The sequence below is a fragment of the Neofelis nebulosa genome, chromosome 2, assembly GCF_028018385.1.
Source record: "Neofelis nebulosa isolate mNeoNeb1 chromosome 2, mNeoNeb1.pri, whole genome shotgun sequence".
Taxonomy (NCBI): Eukaryota; Metazoa; Chordata; class Mammalia; order Carnivora; family Felidae; genus Neofelis; species Neofelis nebulosa.
Window position 1 is genome coordinate 70,539,179 of NC_080783.1, and position 19,592 is coordinate 70,558,770.

The 19,592-nt window shown below is 38.3% G+C and overlaps 1 protein-coding gene across 2 annotated transcripts in view; it reads left to right on the top strand.

The window, feature by feature from the left end:
- FAP (fibroblast activation protein alpha) overlaps nt 1–19,592 on the top strand; it is a 73,724-nt gene that overhangs the window by 42,349 nt on the left and 11,783 nt on the right. For both annotated transcript variants that reach the window (XM_058715145.1, XM_058715146.1), the window contains 7 exons: nt 1,802–1,855; nt 3,577–3,701; nt 7,626–7,673; nt 12,888–12,986; nt 13,443–13,512; nt 14,257–14,451; nt 19,510–19,564. In XM_058715145.1, coding sequence (XP_058571128.1) covers nt 1,802–1,855; nt 3,577–3,701; nt 7,626–7,673; nt 12,888–12,986; nt 13,443–13,512; nt 14,257–14,451; nt 19,510–19,564 — 646 coding nt within the window. The remainder of the gene's footprint in view (nt 1–1,801; nt 1,856–3,576; nt 3,702–7,625; nt 7,674–12,887; nt 12,987–13,442; nt 13,513–14,256; nt 14,452–19,509; nt 19,565–19,592) is intronic.

Here is a 19,592-nt window from a genome sequence, read left to right on the forward strand (position 1 = left end):
GGGTACTTTCTTATAACCTGCCTGTCATTATCTGTAATTCTATGAGCAAAGAAGGGGAATCATTAGTCCAGGCTCACTGGATAAAAACATGTCGGAAAACAATTGTCGATTTATGGCACCCTTGGAACATTTGACAAAGGAGTTTGAACATTATATGGAGCAGTCATTACAATCACCAGTGTAAGAAGAGTGACAAGATAAACGTGGATGGCAAATTTCAGACATAACAAGGTTAGGACTTCAGGGGAAACCAAAGGCAGGGAGACCCAGCTATGGTCATAATCCAGGCCTGCAATGATAGAGACCTAAACTAGAATAGTGGCAATAAAATATGGACTCTTTGAGGAAAAAGCTACACCTCCTTTCTTTGTGTGTCCTTAGCACTTGACATAGTGCCTGACACATAGCTGGAATTCTGTAAATATTAGTTAAGTGAGTGAGAGGAAGGGTAGATAGACCATAAAGACAGGTGGAGGTTGAACAAGACTGGTGACTTCGTGGCAGTGAAGGAAAAGGGAAAGGCAAGGCAAACTGGACTCTGATGCAAGTGTCAGATGAAGGTAATCAATCGTGAAGCCCTTGACAGAACAAGAAAGCTGTGGGAGGGTGGGGGGAGGGTGGTGCTGTTTGGAAAAGATACTGAGTATTTTATTCACTAGTAGTTTGAGATGATGTGGGGGAAGGCAAGTGCAAGTGACCATCAGTCTATCAGAGTCCGTTGAAATCAGTAAAGTCATGTAGAAAAATGCTGGGTCAGAAGATACATTTAATCCTAGGAGTGATTGGCATTCTGTTACCTTTTCTTTTTACTCGCGGGTAACAAGGTTTTTATGACAGTGAACACATAGTAGTACCTGAGCCACTGAACAACCTCAAGAATTAAAAATTGGTAACTAAACCTAACTTTCTACAGTCTATTATGCTCTTCTTGAAGGAAAAAAAAAAGGCGGTTTCTTCGTGATATTCAGATGAACTCACAGAGGAGTGAAAATCATGCCACTAAATTGGATTTCCCACTTCATGGCTATATTAAGACAGGTTAGAACTGGGACCCAGATACTTAAGTAACAAGTATGTTCTCTTGTGACTTCTTTTGCATCTGGGTAAATCAACATGCCCCTTTGTGTTGTGTTGTAGTGTGGATACGTTTCTGGATTTATAACAAACTTCTCTGTCAGGGCTTCTATAAAACAAATCCAAAATATCTTCAGAATCACAAACAGAATTAAATAATATAACATAGAGAAACCAGTAAACTTTATCATGGTAAGGAAGGGGGTGATATTAATCAATATCCTAGCTTATTTTGTATAACTCATAAATAATGAATCAGAATATAATATACCTATAATAAAAAAAGAATATCTGGCACACTTTAATCCTCCTATGATTTGAAAGTCAGAGTAAGTATATAAAATTCAGTGTTATAAACAGCAATGACTGGGGCACCTGGGTGGCTCAGTCACTTAAGCATCCAACTTTGGCTCAGGTCATGATCTCATCGTTCGTGAGTTCGAGCCCCACCTCAGGCTCTCTGCTGTCAGCACAAAGCCCACTTCAGATCCTCTATGCCCCCTCTGTCTGCCCCTCCCTCACTCATTCTCTCTCTCTCTCTCTGTCTCAAAAATAAATAGACATTTAAAAATAAGTTAATAACCAGCAATGATTTATCTACATAAGTGCCAATTAATATAGTTTCATTAGATGAACATTGGACTACATTGTTTACTCTATTAGTACTAAAAATTCTATCACCATTTAGTTATAAATATTTATTTGATACCTTCTGAATGTATTTCAGGTTTTATTCTAGCAATGAATTTGAAGGCTACCCTGGAAGAAGAAATATCTATAGGTAATTTATGTCAATTCATTCTAGTATTTGTATACATTAATTTGAATGAAAATATGTCAGAGTCCTTTGGATACATAGAATATCTTTAAAGCATAAATGTAATAAAAATATATATGAATTAAGGTAAAACATTTGGAGCATACTGTACCCCACATCAGTATAAAATATACACCCCAAAAATATTAGCTAACTCAAAATGTCTTCAGAAAGAAAAGCCAAGGAATTCTAATGCTGATAAAAACATGATACTAAATACTTCAACTAAATTTAGAGGTAATTGATGATGTTCATTCACTTAGCAGACACTAATTAAGTCCCTATTGTGTACCAGGTATGGCGTTGACTCCCATATTGTGTGATTTCTTTTAACATGGTTCACCTTGGCATAAGCCTATTAGGATTGGAGAAAATTCCTCTCTCTTCCCAAATTAGTGTTTAAGTTGGCCCATTTGTCCCCTTGGCAAATGGAATGGTGGCCTCGCCCCACTAAACATTTTTAAAAAGGGAGAAAAAATGAATGGTGCCCTCAACAGCCCTTTCTGATGTAGAAGTAAAAGGCATAGCTACCATGGGCTGATAGTCTGCTATATGCCAGGCACGTTTTTATCTGCTTTACATATGTAATTTTGTTGAATCCCTACAACTTCAGGAGGCAGGCAATACTGTTATAGCCAGAATTTGTACCTGGGTATGCTGACCTAATCCCCTTACTGTTAACTGCTTACTTAATATTTCCAAGATTACATCAAAATGTGAACATGAATGCAGACTGTAACCAAGGAAATAAGAAATTTTCCCTCTGCTGCATTCCTCTGCTCCTTCCTGTATCATGACTTCTTATCTGTTGGGGAGAATCCCTCTATGGCGCCAGCAATGTCCCTGGCTCCCCTCTACCATGTCCAAGGCAAAATCAAGGGCAGCAGCAGAAAGAACACTGCAGCAGCTACAGATTATCCTACCAGTCACAACAGATTCTGACCCTGATCCATGTTGGCATCATACCATCTAGTCTGCCCCAAATGAGATTCTGATTCTGAATGTTTGGGGTAAGGTCTTGGAGTCTGTATATTAAAACCAACCACCTCCTTCAGGAGCCACGCAGAAGGTTCTACTGGGGAGAGGGTGTAGGTCCATGTTGGCTTATGTAAGAATGCCGGTAGGGAAGCATTCCCAGGAAGAGCTTCTCTGAACCAAAACTTCCTTCTGAAAAGAATGAAAGGCACAGGAGGCACTTAAAAACTGTGTTTTTTTTTAATTTCCAATTTGCTTATTACTAATTTCCCCTTCCAGATATATGATAAGAACAGCGACCCTTTTCTTGGTGAGACTGCCAGATTTCCTTGCATGTTTTACATGGGAGTACAAAAAGAGAGATGGAAAGATGAAGAACTATGCATTGCCAACCACTTTGTAAGATGTGAGAGATGAATGGCTATGGGAAGTGGTTACCTCACTTCCATTCAAGGTGTTAGGTATTTCTCCCACCCCAGAGAAACTGGGGGGGCTTCTCCCTCAAGTCTGGTGCCTCTTCAAGCAAAGATGATTGAAAATCAGGCTACATCAAAATACTGTAATTCCCCTTCACTTTAAATGATATTGGCAAGAGAAAAATAGAGTGGGTTTGATGTCAATATGTAAATTAGTCATTTTACATGGAGTAGTACATTTTGATAAATACAATCTCAAAATTTCAGCTTAGTTTTATTTTCATTTTCCTCTAGAATTAGCATTGGAAGCTATCCTCCAAGCAAAAAGTGCATTACTTGCCATCTAAGGAAAGAAAGGTGCCAATATTACACAGCAAGTTTCAGTGACTACGCCAAGTACTATGCACTTGTCTGCTATGGTAGGTAATGGACCCAACACGAACTCTACCACATCACTGCCAGTGTGGTCGCCTTCATCACCACTATCCTCTAGCCGATCTTAACTACGGGTTATCAAGTACCTTTATGGGAGGGGATCTTACCTATGTTATCTGACCTGATGCTTATGGGGGAAAAGAATGAAAAGAAGATAGGAGAGCATTATTATCTCTTTTTTTTTCGCAGTTGAGGAAATAGAATAGCTTGCAAAAGGTCTGCACTGCTGGCAAGCATCAGAGTTAGGATGGGACCAAGGATCTATTGACTGTAAATCCCAAGCTCTTACCCGCCACCTGCCACAGCACCATCTAGTTATATGCAAACACCATCTAGCAGCTATTGCAGCAAGACTCGAGCAATAGTATTAAAAGAAGCATTCTGTGTTAAAAATGGTTGCCGGACTTCGGCCCCATTTGCCTGGAAAATGTCAAACTCTTATAGCCAGGAGGAAGAATAAGTCCTAGAAACCTGAGCTCCTTCCCTTGGAGGCCAATAATTCTTTGAAGTACAGTTTCAGCGAGGATGGAAAATAAAGTTTGTCACCCAGAATGTCCTTTCTAAATTTGGGAAACATAAGAATTCATTCAAATATTAAAAAGTCGTGAGTAATTAAATACACTAAATACTTTGTGGTTTTTTAGGTCATGTGTACATTTAGCTAATAATTTCTATCCAAAATATTTTATTTTATGCATAACATCTTAGCTATATCTTGAACATAAGAAAAGCAATGAAACAGGTCAGGTTGGGCATCAGTAGATCAATGAAATATGTTGGGGTCATGGAGATTTGGAAAATGGACTTGAGAAATACCTACTTTTCCATTCTCTGTCCCATCCCCATAATTAAATCCCTGAGTTTCTCTGGTGGGGAACAGCAAACAGAAGATGTTATTACAAAATGCACACCACTCAACTCTTTCTGGTATCAACTCCCAGTGGAAGGCAGCTCAGAGAACAAAAGGAATCTTTGCTTGATGGAGATCCCTGAGCAGTTGCAGAAGACCCCAGGTTCTTTACTTCCCAGAAGGAAGGCTTCCCTGACATGCCATTCTCCTCACTCCAGTCATCTGGCCCCTGAACCAGAGCCCCAACTCACTTGACTGCAGAAATGAATAAGCATTTTACCCCAAATGCTCCCTGTAAGATGGCACAAGATGTCGGTTTGTTACAACTATTTTCACAAAATGTTGGGTCAATGACATCTTTGAAAAGCCAAGAGATTGTTGTTCATAATCGTATGTGCTGAATGTGGTTACGGTACTTAAAGGTATATATTAAATGTCCTTGTCAAATTATATGCAACATTTTTCAACCCAAGCTATGTATTCATGCAAAACATATTGAAAGCTTACATGCCAGGCATGTAGTATCATTGAATTAACTCTACTGAGTAATCTGTTTGTCTTTCTCTCCTGAAGGCAGAGGATGCTTTCCTTTAATCTTCACATTCATAAGGCCAAGAAAAATGGCTAATGCATAATAATTATGTATAATGTATAATGCATAATTGTTGAATGAACATAGGTACGAAAGAAGATCCAAGCATTACTGCCTTTTGTGAAGTCTAACAAAAAAACTTTTTCTTATGCCGATATGTTTACTGATAAAGACATCAGTGACCCTACACTTGCATACACTCATTTGTGTCTATGTGCGTCCTGCATTTGCATAATGCTTCAACCCTTTTTGAAAGCACTATGCCACTTTTTATAGCGGTTTGTCTTCCTAATGTTTGCTCGAGTCTGAGTGCCCACTGAAAAGATAAGGAAGCAAAGACTAAGCTCTCCTCAAAAGTTGGTGGAAGAGTCCTTTCTAGAACTTGAATCGCCTGACTTTTCCACACTCACTCTTGCTCGGCAGTATGGTAATTTCCCATTTAGCAAAAAATATACTGTGTGGGAAGCATCACATCGTCTGGTGTTTTTGAAGCTCCAGTAAAATGAGTCACTGAGCCATCATAAGAAAAACCTTGAAATCTTTCCCTTTAGGACTAAGAGTAAAGCCTCATTATGTAACTTCAAACTCTCCAAGAGAGATGGTGAGTAAATCCCAGAGAATAGGATTAAATAGGTGAAAACCCTCTTCGTGATGCCGAAGGAACAAAAGCAATGCAAAGGGGGGATTCCAGACAATTGATGCTTTTATGTCATTTGTGCTCAGGTCTTTTGTATCTAGGGCAGTCAGTTATTATTTAGTGCCATAATTTGGCCAGAAAAGATATGCTAGTTGTCACTACTGGAACTGCATACCCGTGAAAATTCCATAGGATGGATGCCGGTTGACTAAAGTCAACAAATTCTGATTCATGTTTCATTTCCTTACATTCTGACCACAAATATAATATGCGTTTGTCCCTTCTAATACCTTTGAAGAAAAGCTGGCCAAAATGACAATCTCTGAAATTAAGTTCTATACAATTTTGGCACTCCACACAATAACGAATTGTTGTTTTTTTGAGGAAGTCTAATAAATTGTATCCCTTCTCCTCACTCTCAAGTTAGACTGAAGGGTCAAGAAGGAAATTAAACTATTTAGCTTTATTACTCGTAAATGTTAATTGGAAAATGTGGTTAAATGTGTACAGCTTCCTAATATTGTACCTCAGAATTACAATTACACAAATATGGGTATGACTGGACAGCCACTGGCTGCCCCCACGGAGCCCGGCACTATCCTATTTGGAACACTGAGGACCCGACAAAAGCAGGGAGAACGATGCCAGGAACGAGGCAGAAGAAGGAGTTACTTAAATCTAGGTCTTCTCAGAATTCATCAAAAGGTCACCCCCTCCTCTGCTTGCCTGGGATCCAGGGTGCTACCCGAATGATGTTCCAAAAAGAAGGCAGAAGCATCAGAAGTGCAACGAAGCTCTACCCCTAACCTCCATGTTGTTTCTTTTAACGCATTGACTGCCTGAGCAAATTTATCCTGTAAGAGGATATTATTTTATCTCTCAAGTGAGAGAAAATTAGTGCTCAATTATTTGTAGGTCTTGTTAAAATGGCCGGTTAAAATGGCCCTGAGTTCCATGCTGGAATGTGTAGTGGACACTGGCGTGCCACCCAGAACCTCCCACCTCAGGACTGAACCCCTCATTCTGCCAGCTGCTGAGAGTGCCAGCGGCTGACAGCTCACAGCTGAGCTCCCACCCTGGGACGTGCCTTGCCACAGCCAATGGCCACTCCATTCTGTGTAAAAGCCAGCCCGGCTGGTACATGAAGGCAACTCTGCAGGCCATCCAGCTCCGGAGCTCCCTGTGGGGGTCGGCTGAGTTTTGTGTTTTGACTGCACTGAAGCCCACCTTTCCTCACTGCCTCATCCCTCCTAATACTACCCCGGAAAAACTGCTCGCCCACAAAACTCCTACTGGTTCTGTTTCCCAGGGAATGTGACCTGCCACAGCACATTTGAACAGGCAACAGATTCTAGATAAATTTATTTCTTCATTTATTAATTACATAGAAAAAAGATGTTGAGTTCTACTGAGCATTGAACCAAGAAGCCAGACTGAAAGTATTATCTGGGTACTGGTGAAGGCTATTGGATAATAGAGACATAGCTAATGTAGCTCATACAGCATGGTGTCTTCTCAGAAGGCCATTTGCCACAGGAGTTTCTGGGGTCCATTTCTGTAACTAGATCCTGAACTATTCAGGATCCCTCCTGGTGAAGCGCACCCGTGACTCTTCTCTCACATCTCATCTTTGGGCTCTGATCTCTTGTGTAGGTTAAACTTAACTTACAAGGTGACGTTTTCTTCTCTCTGGGGAAAAAAAAATAGCTGTTGAATTAAAAGATGAAGTTGAGCCTGACATTAACCACAAAGATGACCAGCAGTTCTTATTGGAAACCCAGGGTTTATTTAAAAGCTAAAGCATGTGTTTGTTTTTATCCTGTGCACAGGCCCAGGCCTCCCCATTTCCACCCTTCATGACGGTCGCACTGATCAAGGTACGCTCTCTTGCATGCTGCTGTCTAAAGAAACCCTGAACTGTTGGTGACATCACACTAGAGGAAGCAAGACAGTTTCCTCACACCAACACGGGGACTGTGATGGAGTCTTGTTATCATAAAGCCTATTGTTACGTAGATTTGGGTATTCTTTGAGTCAAACTGGACCCTATGAAATTTAACAATTATTTGCAGTAAGAACTTGGCATAACACGGATGGGTTGTTATCACAGAGATTCATACTGTCTTCCCCAATCGGCCCCCTAAAAAACACAGCAGCTTAGCACTAGAAGGACAGTTAGGATATTTAGCACAACCTCCCTCCCAAATCAGAATTCCTGCTTTTTTTGTAACATCCCAAACTGGAGACAAATTCCAGATATAAGTCCAGTTCAAAGCAGAGGGTGACTATTACGCTGGCTTTTTGTTTTAACAGCTACATCACAGTGTTGCTACGTATGAAAGCCCTGAAATTCAGAGGCTTTTCCCATCTTCAACTATGATCAAGATCATCCTCCTCCATCCTGTATTTATGATATAGGTTAAAAAGTGTTCACAGACCAAAGATGACTGTCTTTGCCCTCGGCAGAGTTATCCAAGTGTGTCACTGCCCCGTGCTCTCCCAGCAATTCCCCGTTGTCTTCTGATTTACTATTAAAGGACATTTTAGGTCGAAGTTGATGGAGACAAGGGACAATGAGGGACTTGAGCACTTGTGCCTGTGATCTTGATCCCTGAACAGCTTTGATGACAAGTCAGGAGACTGTTTTGGGATTAGTTTGGCTGCCAGCACAATGGCTCAAGTATAATAGGTGAAAATATGGTAATGAGGAAAAACAGAGTCAATTCAGGAGCTCTGGACAGGACAGGCATTGTAATACAGGGACTGTGAATTTAGTTTCATTTTGAAGTTTTGTTTTTTTTTTAACCTTGTGGCTAATAATGAAATACTTTTAAGAATAAGTGATTGTATTTCTCAATATGGCTCAACTCAACCTTGAGTAAGAGACATTTTATTTTTTTTTTAATTTTTTTTTAACATTTATTTATTTCTGAGACAGAGAGAGACAGAGCATGAACAGGGGAGGGTCAGAGAGAGGGAGACACAGAATCCGAAACAGGCTCCAGGCTCTGAGCTGTCAGCACAGAGCGCGACGCGGGGGGCTCGGACTCACAGCCCTCACGGACCGTGAGGTCATGACCTGAGCTGAAGTCGGCCGCTTAACCGACTGAGCCACCCAGGCGCCCCGAGTAAGAGACATTTTAAAGCAATACTACATTCAAACCTGTAATCTTTTGCTTTAATGGAAATTCCCATAAATGTATGATTTCCATTTTATCATGGCTGTTACCGGTCAGCTTCCCTTTTCTCAGGGCATGAATTTCCACTCTCTTATTATCCTTCTCCTCTTCCTGCCAGGTATCGATTTCTGTACTGCATACAAAAGTGTTACTACTTCTCCCAATACTTACAAAGCAGGCGCAGTGTTCATGTCATTTTCATTTGTCATATGTATTTATATGTTTTCTAACTCTCTTACAGAACACAAATTTTTTTAGAGCATAGTTATGCAAACTTGCCTAGCGATGAAATTCTCCAGAGATATTTATCATAAAGGCCTGAGCTTTCAGGCGCGCCCCAGAAATTCCAGTTCAGTACCTCTTTGACTGGGCTAGAGGATTTGTATCTTTAATAAATTCCCAGATACGTCTTGGAGCTGCTTTTTAGAATTGATGCTGTGTCTTCTATTCATTTGTAGCTTTTGTTTTCTTTTGTTTTGTTTTTACCCATTTTCCATTGCATTTCATGCCAGAAATCTTTATTCAACATATATTTATTAAGCACCTATCACATTAATCCAGGCACTGTGCTGGATACTAGATCTTAAAAATGAACAGATACTGGATTAGACATGACTGGATTAGATTAGGTAGATTTCCTTTCCTCAAGGAAATTATAGATCCATGGGGAAGGCAGACATGTGAATGGACAATACTGTGGGGTAGAGAATTCAGATACGGGAAATAGAACATGAAAGCACATAAGCAGGGCACCGCATCTGGGTTTCAGGGGTTTGGAAATGTCTCATAAGGATAGATACGTCAAACTGGAAACCCACAAATATGAAGGCGGTATTAATTCTGCTTGGATGTCTGGCTTGGTCAAGTGGATTGATATTGATGTTTTTTTACTGGAAGAGGGGTTCACAACAGAGAGAATATTTTTGTGGAGATGATGAGTTTTATTTTTAACGTTGAGCTTGAGGCACTGCGACGATATGCAAGTGGAGCTGACTGGAGTGGCAAAGTTTTGAATCTGGACATCACGGGATCAGTTTGGACTCAAGAGGAGGAACACGAAGTCATTACTTTACGAAATATATGGTTACTGAGGCCATGGAAGTGGATGAGACTGCAGAGTAGGAAAAATGAGGGTGGGCGGAGGTAGTAGAAAGTGAGCCTAGAATAAAACTGTGCAGAATACCAACATGAGAAATGGGAAGAGGAAAATGACCCTGTAAAGGAGACACAGAGGGACCAGAAGGAGGACAACCTTGTGGATATGGTATCAAAGAAGGCAGGGAGGAGGGCAAAGAGGGCAAAGAGGGAGTGCCCACCTGTGTCAAGTGCTGCAGAGACTGAAGTGAGACCTGCTCTAAATCAATGAATTTACCAAGAGGGAATTAGCATTGTCTTGGTCGGAGCACTTTCAGAGAACAGTGCAGGTGGCAGCCAGAATAAAGCAAGTTTAGGCCTGCAGAGGAGGTAGATAAAAAGACAGTATTTTCAATAGGTCTGACTGAGGAGAGGAGGAAGAGGGGGGTGGATGATGGCTGGAAGCAGTTGACAGAAGTTCAGTTTTGTTTTTGAAAGATAATAAACATTTGAGCGTGGTGAAATGCCGATGGAAGAAATGAAGAGACCAAAGGGGTTGAAGACATAAAGGAGGGGAGTCCCCAAGGAGTTGGGAAAATGGATGGAGTCCAGAGACAGGTGCAGAGATTCATCCCTGGCATTGTTCTGAGCAAGAATGAAGAAATTACTAATGTGATTTAGTACAATTTCATATAATGTACGCAAGTTTGTAGACGTTGCAGAAAACAGTACAATGGCTTCATTTTATCTGCAAAGTGGGGTCGGGCCATTTGAAAATAACATAGTGCCTCAACCATGTGCTTTAAAAACCCAGAAGAGTTGGCCCTTGACGTAGCCCAGTTGAGGCTTAGTTGCTTCGGGCACAGCAGGTTACCCAACTGATTGAATGACCCCGTTTATCAGCTTTTCCACAGATTCCTCACATAATTTAATTAATGAGCAACATACAGTAGTTAATGCAATTGAAACAAAAGTTTCTTGCATGGTCCATCCTTTTTCTTTTTTTATTTCATCATAATGAATAGTCCACAAAAAATACAGAGCACATCCTATGTACCTATCATGTACTAGGTACTGCGTATACAATGATGAGTGAAATAAGTTTGAAAGGTACAGTCTAGACTGCAGCACTCCTCCCACATTATTGGCTTTTAATGCAAAGCCACATAGAGAAGCCCAGTCGGCATCCCCCAGCCACAGTCCTATGAAATCCCGTTTTGCTCCAAGGGGTGGGCAAAATTGCCAAGTTACCGTATGTACAAATGCTTCTCTGCACTATAGAGCATTAATAAGCTTATAAATTAAATTTGGCATTCAATAAGTCTTGAATCAGTAAGTTCAACAGCTAGCCAAATGGAGAAGTGAAAGTCTAACCAACCTGCCAACACTTGGGTATGATCTTCCAGTACCTGTTGGTAAAATGATAAAAATAAATAAGCAAATAATAAATATAATAATAACTAAAATATAAAAAGAAATAATAAGCAATTATAACACACTCTGTGACTCCACACAGGATTCCCTTTATCCATAATAGCTCCACACACAGAACCCACACAAAGAGAATGAAGAATTGGCTCCATTGTACTTAGAATTATGTATTTGTTTTTTGTTTTTTGGGGTTTTTTCTAGTTTTAGCTTTTAAGATGCCACAAGTATCTCTTTCCTGATGGATTATCCAAAGTTAAAATGAAATTTATTATGTATCTTATACAACTCATACCAAAACATCTATACTTGTTCTAAGATTAAATATAACATGTTGGAACAAAATGCCATGAGTATATGAAAACTGAGAGTTACAAGGGAAGTGGTTTGGCAAACTTAGTGTAGTTACAAGTACTCCTCCAGTTCCCTATCTTCAAGGACCACTTTTTAAAAAGGCACAAAAACAAGAAGTTCACAGGATGTCTTTTGTAAAACCTGCCATATCTCAGAAGTCATCCAGACCTTCTTTTAAAAAATAAATCTACAAATTCCACATGCCATATGAAAGTCTAACTTTTCTCTAGAAGATAGCCAGTATCAATTCCAGTTCAAAATAAAACTTGCAAAAAGCCCTCTATTGCTAGAAACCCATTTGCATAGATCACCAAACTACAGCCTCAGGAGATCAATGGATTGTTCAGTTTCAAAGATTAAAGTGTGAAACGTAATTAATTTCACATATAAACAGCAGTTTTTAAGAAGATCTTTTAAGGTGAAAGACAGAAAGAGAGCATAGTGTTATATATTGTTATTTTACTAAGGTATGTAACCACCTTGAGGGAAACGATCTGAAGGAATATAATGTGCAATAGTTCAATTACAAAAAAAGGAAGAATATCGTGTATTACTTAAGCAGAGCAGGAAAAGATTAAAAATAAACATATATTTTAAAAAATCACAGAACTAATACTTGATTTTACACACTGAAAATTTTAAAAACAAACTTTGTAACTACATAATCAATTATTTTAATTGAGATTTCAGCAATATAGATTTTATTTCTTTTTTTTTCTTAGGTGATAAAAAAGTCACCTTCTCAGATCATACATAATTTCACGTTAGAAAAGTTGGAGATGGGAAAATGTGGGGAATAAACGTTACTGTCTCTGTGGTTCTGCTCAAAATGCGTTGCGATGCCATAAGGATCAGTACAGGAGACAATGACTGATGTCCTCATAAACTCATACCTGCTTTAAAGGCTGGGTTAAAAATATGCTTGGCAATATGAAACTTGCTACACAGTTCCTTATACAGTTTCAGTTTTATCCATATTAAAACCAAAGGAATTTTAAGAAAGGAATTTTCTTGTGTTAATGCTATTAATTAAAAATGAGCATTTTATTTTTTAAGAAATTAAAATCCTGGAAGAAAACAAGGAATTGGAAAATGCTTTGAAAAATATCCAGCTGCCTAAAGAAGAAATTAAGAAACTTGAAGTGGATGAAATTAGTAAGATTTCATAAAAATTTCTCATTTACAAATATGAAGCTGAACACTTATCTTGCTTTAAAAAAAATTACAGGCTAAATATTATAGTCCAAACACTACAATATTAAAATAACTTAATTCAAGCAATCTTACTACTATAATAGAGTTTCACAGAATGTCTTTAATATGTTTGTAAATAGAGTTGATCTGATACTTCTCTATAGCTCCGCTTCAACCCTGATATTTTTTAAAAGTTTATCTGATTTTAATTTTAGTACATGTGCTTCTAGATAAACAATAACTCAAGATTTCTAGTAATTTATAAATTTGACAAAAATACACAGTAAAAATCAGCTTAAAACATATGCTCGATTCTTTACAATTTACTAGTTATAAATTTATTTTATGTTATATTGTAATTAAAGAAAATAAATAATGACATATAGTGGAATAAAGATTTTTCTTTTTTTTCCCAAGCTTTATGGTACAAGATGATTCTTCCTCCTCAATTTGACAGATCAAAGAAGTATCCCTTGCTAATTCAAGTGTATGTAATATTTTCTTTGGTGTAAAAACTATTTACTGAAAATATGTTAAATTAAATACACATTTATGAGATAGAATGAACCATTCTCCTTGGTAACAGTTCCTATTGATGCTGTTTTTATATATTCCTCAACTAATCAGAGTAAATAAAATATGGCTATTTAAAATAGAATGAGGAAGTTTGGGGATTTTAGATGGACTGGCTTGCATTTGCTGTCTTGAATTTCCTTTGTATGGCAAATTGCCGAATGTGTCAGAATACCTTTGAGATAGAGAAATTGCAGCCAAAAAATATTGTAAATCATCTTAATGTCTTATGTAAGTGAGTTAGAAATGAAATAAGGGAATGGAATACATTTAGTGGAATCACACCCAAAATCAGTGCTGACCTACACACAATTTGCTTAAAACACCATGCATTTTTTTTAGTATATCTTATGCCTGCTTTTAGCAAGTGGCAGGTGGCAGAAATGACGAAAAACCCACACATATTCCTTGAAATGCCAACCCTAGATGTATCCGTTTTGGGGAATAGGAGAGGCTGTGTCCCAAAACAACTTCCTTGTAGCAAACCTCTGGGAAAAGCCTGGTCCTCTCTTGATTTTGAGCCAGTTCTAATGCCACTGTTATTGAAATTTTATCATACAAATGTACTGGAAATACTAAAGGCAATTCTTAGCTACGATGAGAAGTTGAGTTTTACAAAGGAATCCAAGGTTCTTTTTTTTTTTTTTTTTTCCTTTAGGTATGGTGGTCCTTGTAGTCAGAGCGTAAGGTCTGTATTCGCTATTAGTTGGATTTCTTATCTTGCAAGTAAGGAAGGGATAGTCATTGCCTTGGTGGATGGCCGAGGAACAGCCTTCCAAGGTGACAAACTCCTGTATGCAGTGTATCGAAAGCTGGGTGTTTATGAAGTTGAGGACCAGATCACAGCTGTCAGGTGAGCACCTCATTCAAACAGAAACTGGCGTGCAACAAAAGTCATGCAATCACTGTCGGGTTTCTCCATCTTTGATGATTTAATTCTTTTTGTCTGTTTTCCTAACTTCCTCTCAAGTTAACATTAATCTTAAAGAGATATTTTTGCCCAATATGAGAAAAAAAATAATGATAGACAAGAGCTAATAAATGTGTAGAAACAAGATTTATAGTGATAAATGACAAATACTCTCAGTGTTTCAGTCGTTCTGATATCCTTTCGTTGATTCACATGGCTCACAACTAGAAAAAAAAAATTGTGTAACTAGGGATGGTCTATAGGAAACCAAACATCTGAATTTGCTCAAGCATTGTGGATTCTATCTCATAGATTTAGAAATGTCTCAAGATTTCCTCAACACCCTACACTTATAGATACTAAGCATTCTTTTGTAATTAAGCTAGCTGTGAAGTTTAGCTGTGTTAGCATGAAAGTGTTTTCCTGTTTTCATTTGACAAAACATGCATTTTATGTAATACAAATTATATTATGAAAACATTCATGGGGAAGGCAGACCCATAATCTGAGTCCTTCCCAACCACATTCTCAACCATAATTTGCGTCTCCATCATCTTTTCTGAAACAAATAGAATATAGGCATCAAAATTGCTGTTTATTTGGAAACACTGTGCAGGATGCTTCAGGATATTTCTCTATAGTTGTTGGGTTTCTGTTATTATGTTGTGAGTATGTGAAGTCAGAGAACAGTTTATAAATGTAAAAGCCAACACAGGCCAATTGCACCCTTAGTCGTGGATATATGTGTGTGTGTAATGGCTTAAGGTCAGACATTGTTGCACAACAAAGAGCAATTTAGAAAATTCATTAGCGCATTCCTTTTATCATCTTAATGTCACTGATAGTTACTGATTTCAATATAGCATACACAATGAAGATTGTATTTAACAGCAAGGAGGTGGGCCCAGACAACACTTTTCTGTGTTTTTGTCTCTAATCAAAGCAGAAGAGTTTAGACTCACAAGTAATTATTTTTAAAAATAGAAAAGTAATCATAACCCATATGTTTTCAAATTTTCCTTCCATTCTGTGAACAGTAATATACACACACTTCTATAACACAAAATATTCAATTAAAAACAGTCTATTTGAATAAATTCTGACAAACGAATAAGTAGATTATTAAATAACACTATGAAATCTCTAGGTGTCATTCACACCTCATTTCTAGGAGGCTCCATCTTTCTTGCTAATCCAGATTATTTGGCCTGTCTGCTGTTAACCTATTTAGGATAATCTTCTGCCCGATGGAGAGACACAGAAGAGATAGCTCAAAGAAAAATCCACCACGAGATCAGTTTCTCACATATGAACACCATTGTGGAAATATGAACTCCATTGTCAGTATTATAGACCTAATTCTTTAAGGATTATTATTATTTTTCTCGGCACTGCAGGTCACATCTATTTTCATTTAAACCACGCAATAAACACCAAGGATACGCAACCCTGGGACCACATCAAAAGACAGATGTAGATTATACCTCATTCGTAATTCAGTTACATCTTTTCCAAAGTTCGTAGCGCTAAACAGTGGTTTGTTCTGGCATTGGTTGAAAACCAAACTTAACAGAAGCAGCTCATCATCCCAATCTACCAATAACAACAAAGTGCATCATTATGTTTTTTGCACTTATTTACCACCAAAATTGCAGCATTTGTATTTAAGAATACCTCAAGAAACAGAGCAGACAGCTTCTTATCATGTTTCTTGGATGGAATGAAAATCTAAACCTGAATTCCATGTACAGGCCTTAGCTAAAATTGTTATTTCTGCTGTTCAATATATAGGACATGAAGCCACAAATTGTACCAATTTTCACAATAATATAAATGTCTTTGGCATTTAGAATTGAAGATAGACCAGAGGCAGTTATTGGCTACCTTTACCTTCTCTGAGCCATTTTTAGGATGGAATCTAAAGAAAGTCTTCCTGCTATAGAGCAGGCATATGTTCACTCATTTGCTCAGCCATTCAACAACAGATCAAATATTAATGTATGCCATTGCAATCCACTCTGTATAAAACCGTGCAATTTTTATAATCTCTACTTTCAGTGCACTTACAATCTTTGTAAAATGGATAAACCCCTGGCACTCTGAAGGGACAGCATTGCCATTAGATGGAACTTTTACTAAACACCCTAGTGAACAAGGGGAGGCTGTGTGGCCCGTGCACAGCACGTATGCAACAGTGGAGATGCCAGTTGAGGCTGGTCTGGCTTTGCTTGAAAGCGCCATTCTGCAAAACTGAAAGGGAAGCCTTGGAACCGGATGCTTTTAGAAAACAAAAGCTAAAAAGGATAGATTTATAATGATGATCCTGGGAATAATTCAACCGCATGTCTGCCAAGAAGTGTTTTGGGAATCAGACACTGAATGTCTGACATGGGAATTGGGATTGTAATCCCTTTATGGTAGCCCTCAAATTACCTTTCCACGAAAGAATGAAATTTATCCCCTTCAATCTCATATAGAATGCAATCTGGGCAAACTCTTAAATACAGAGAACAAACTGAGGGTTGATGGGGGGAGGGCAGTGGAAGAGAGGGGAAAATGGGTGATGGGCATTGAGGAGGGCACTTGTTGGGATGAGCACTGGGTGTTGTATGTAAGCAATGAACCACAGGAATCTACCCCCAAAACCAAGAGCACACTATACACACTGTATGTTAGACAGTTTGACAATAAATTATATTTTAAAAAATAAAAACTAAATAAAATGCAATCTGGCTAAATTTTTTACATACCAAAAGAAAATCATGTGTACCTATTTGGAAATGACAGTAAATGCTAGACTCAATAAATAGATTTAAACAAAGCAAAGCAGTGTTAAAAAAAAAAAAAAGCCACATAAGCTCACTACTTTGACTACACAAAACAGAATGCTTCCAAGGAGATGTTTGTGAGGTCAAAGCACACACGAAACTGAGACCTGCTTTCCCCAGACTTCTCTGCAAATGGTACTTACATAGGTCCCACAAAACTTCGTTAGTTATAGGATCAGTTCTACTAATTTGGGGTATATTTGGCACTTTTGGCATTCCCACAATTTAAAATTTTTATATAACTTGAAGGTTAGTGGTGAGAAAAATCTATCATACTGTTATACCTGGCATCAACAAGAACATTTCCAAAATAGGATAATAATTGATCCGTAGGGTTCCAAATTGACCTTTGGAATAGGGTCATTTTTATGAGAGAAAAGTTGTGAAGTTCAGTTTAGCCTCCAAAATGCTTTTTCATTTGTTCCTAACATTTTTCTTCATTTAACCACATCATCAACAGTATTTCTGATAACTCTTTTTGGAAGCGCTTCAGAATTTGGAGGTAAATTTTATAGAGCTTTGGTGGCCTTAAAGTGCTCGGGTTATCTAGCTAACCTTTAACCTAGTCCTGCCACATTAAGTGTTAATGTTTCATTTCCATGTTAACTATTGCACTATCATTTCCTGTAAATGTCATCCTTTCGGAATAAACCGAGGAAGGGAGCTGTTAAGAATTTCCTGCTCCCATGTATCACCTGCTATTTGCTTTTACCCCAGATGCAAGGCAATATGATTGCTAGCTTCTGGGAGATCATAAAATCGAAATTGATTTTATGGCTCAGAACTGTCTTCCAGCACGAGTGGCAAGATTTTTTTTTTTTTTTTAACAAAGAGAGCGAACCTTCTCTTCTTTCATTTGGTTTGTGAAGTTTGTGGAAGAATTGCCGAAATGCCACAGTTTGCTGCACATTTTCTCTGTTTTATCATGAACAGCATCCACACAGGTAGCAACTTCCCGTTTGCTGCTGCATTTCTTCCCCGTAGACTCCTCAGTGTCCCTCAGAATCGGTGTAGGGTAAGCTGTGACTGACGGGGCTTCTTCCCATCTGTTTGTCCCGGGCATTTGCCCAACTCCTCTGTGCATTGGAAACGTGCATGTTGAATCAATGCAATGAGCAAAATGGTTGCTGTGAAATCCCCTTAAGAAACTCCATTATTCAACTAATGAAACCACTACATCTTACTTCCAGAGAAAAATGACAAAGGACATTAACATAACTATAGGGAACAAAAAAAAAATGGTCTTTTTCTGGCGCTGCGTGTGCCACTTCGTTCTCCTCGCCTTCCCATTACTGTTGCATCCGGGTCTCTGCAATGGCTCATCCAGTTTGCTATTTTCTTCCACTGCTCCTGCTTCTCTGAGAGTTCCTGGAGTTCTTATCAAACCATCCCCCAAATAAATCACAATTGCTCTAGAACACCAATCCGCAAGGGGGCATGGGATAAATTTGCCTAAAATATTCCCATTTTTGCACCGACTTTGCAAAGTTATATTTCTGAAGGCTTCCCATGACTTTTATTTAAAAGTTGTCCTTCAGCACGGTCTCTTACTCCTAAGAAGACATTTATTTTCAAAATAGTTTTCAAACGATGGCTCTTCTGTGATGAAACGCAAACGAATTATGACTATATCCTAAAAGATACATATCCATGCTGTGACAAACCGAGGGTTCCTAAGTATGGAATGGGAGAGGGATGGATTTTTTTTGCAGATGAAAGCTACCGAAAATGAGATGGCCATTATCATTAACATCTAAGCATTTAACATTGATAAAATTTAAGGCAACAACAATGCAAATCTTTTTTTCCAAAATCTGAGGATTTGGATATTTGGTCCTAGTTATGGTGCTAGTATTTCTTGTGTTACTGTAAGACTAGGTCTTGACCTCTCTGAGTCGAGTAACTCACTCCCGCAATTAGGATAGTAGACTTTCAGCCCCGAAAGTACGACTCAATAGATGTACAGTAGAGCCTTAAAGGATCCTTTTTATGCTTTGCAGAAAACATGATCATATTCTTTTAATTATTTGTAAGTGCAGCATTATTATGCATGTGTTTAAACAAAGAAAATGAAGCGTTTCTATTAAATCTTTGGATTAAATATGCTTGTGTAATGAAGTAAATGTCATGTGTACACACTTAAAATTCTAAAAATTTGTTTCTTTTATTTTAGAAAATTCATAGAAATGGGTTTCATTGATGAAAAAAGAATAGCCATATGGGGCTGGGTGAGTTGTTTTATATGTTTTATGCCTG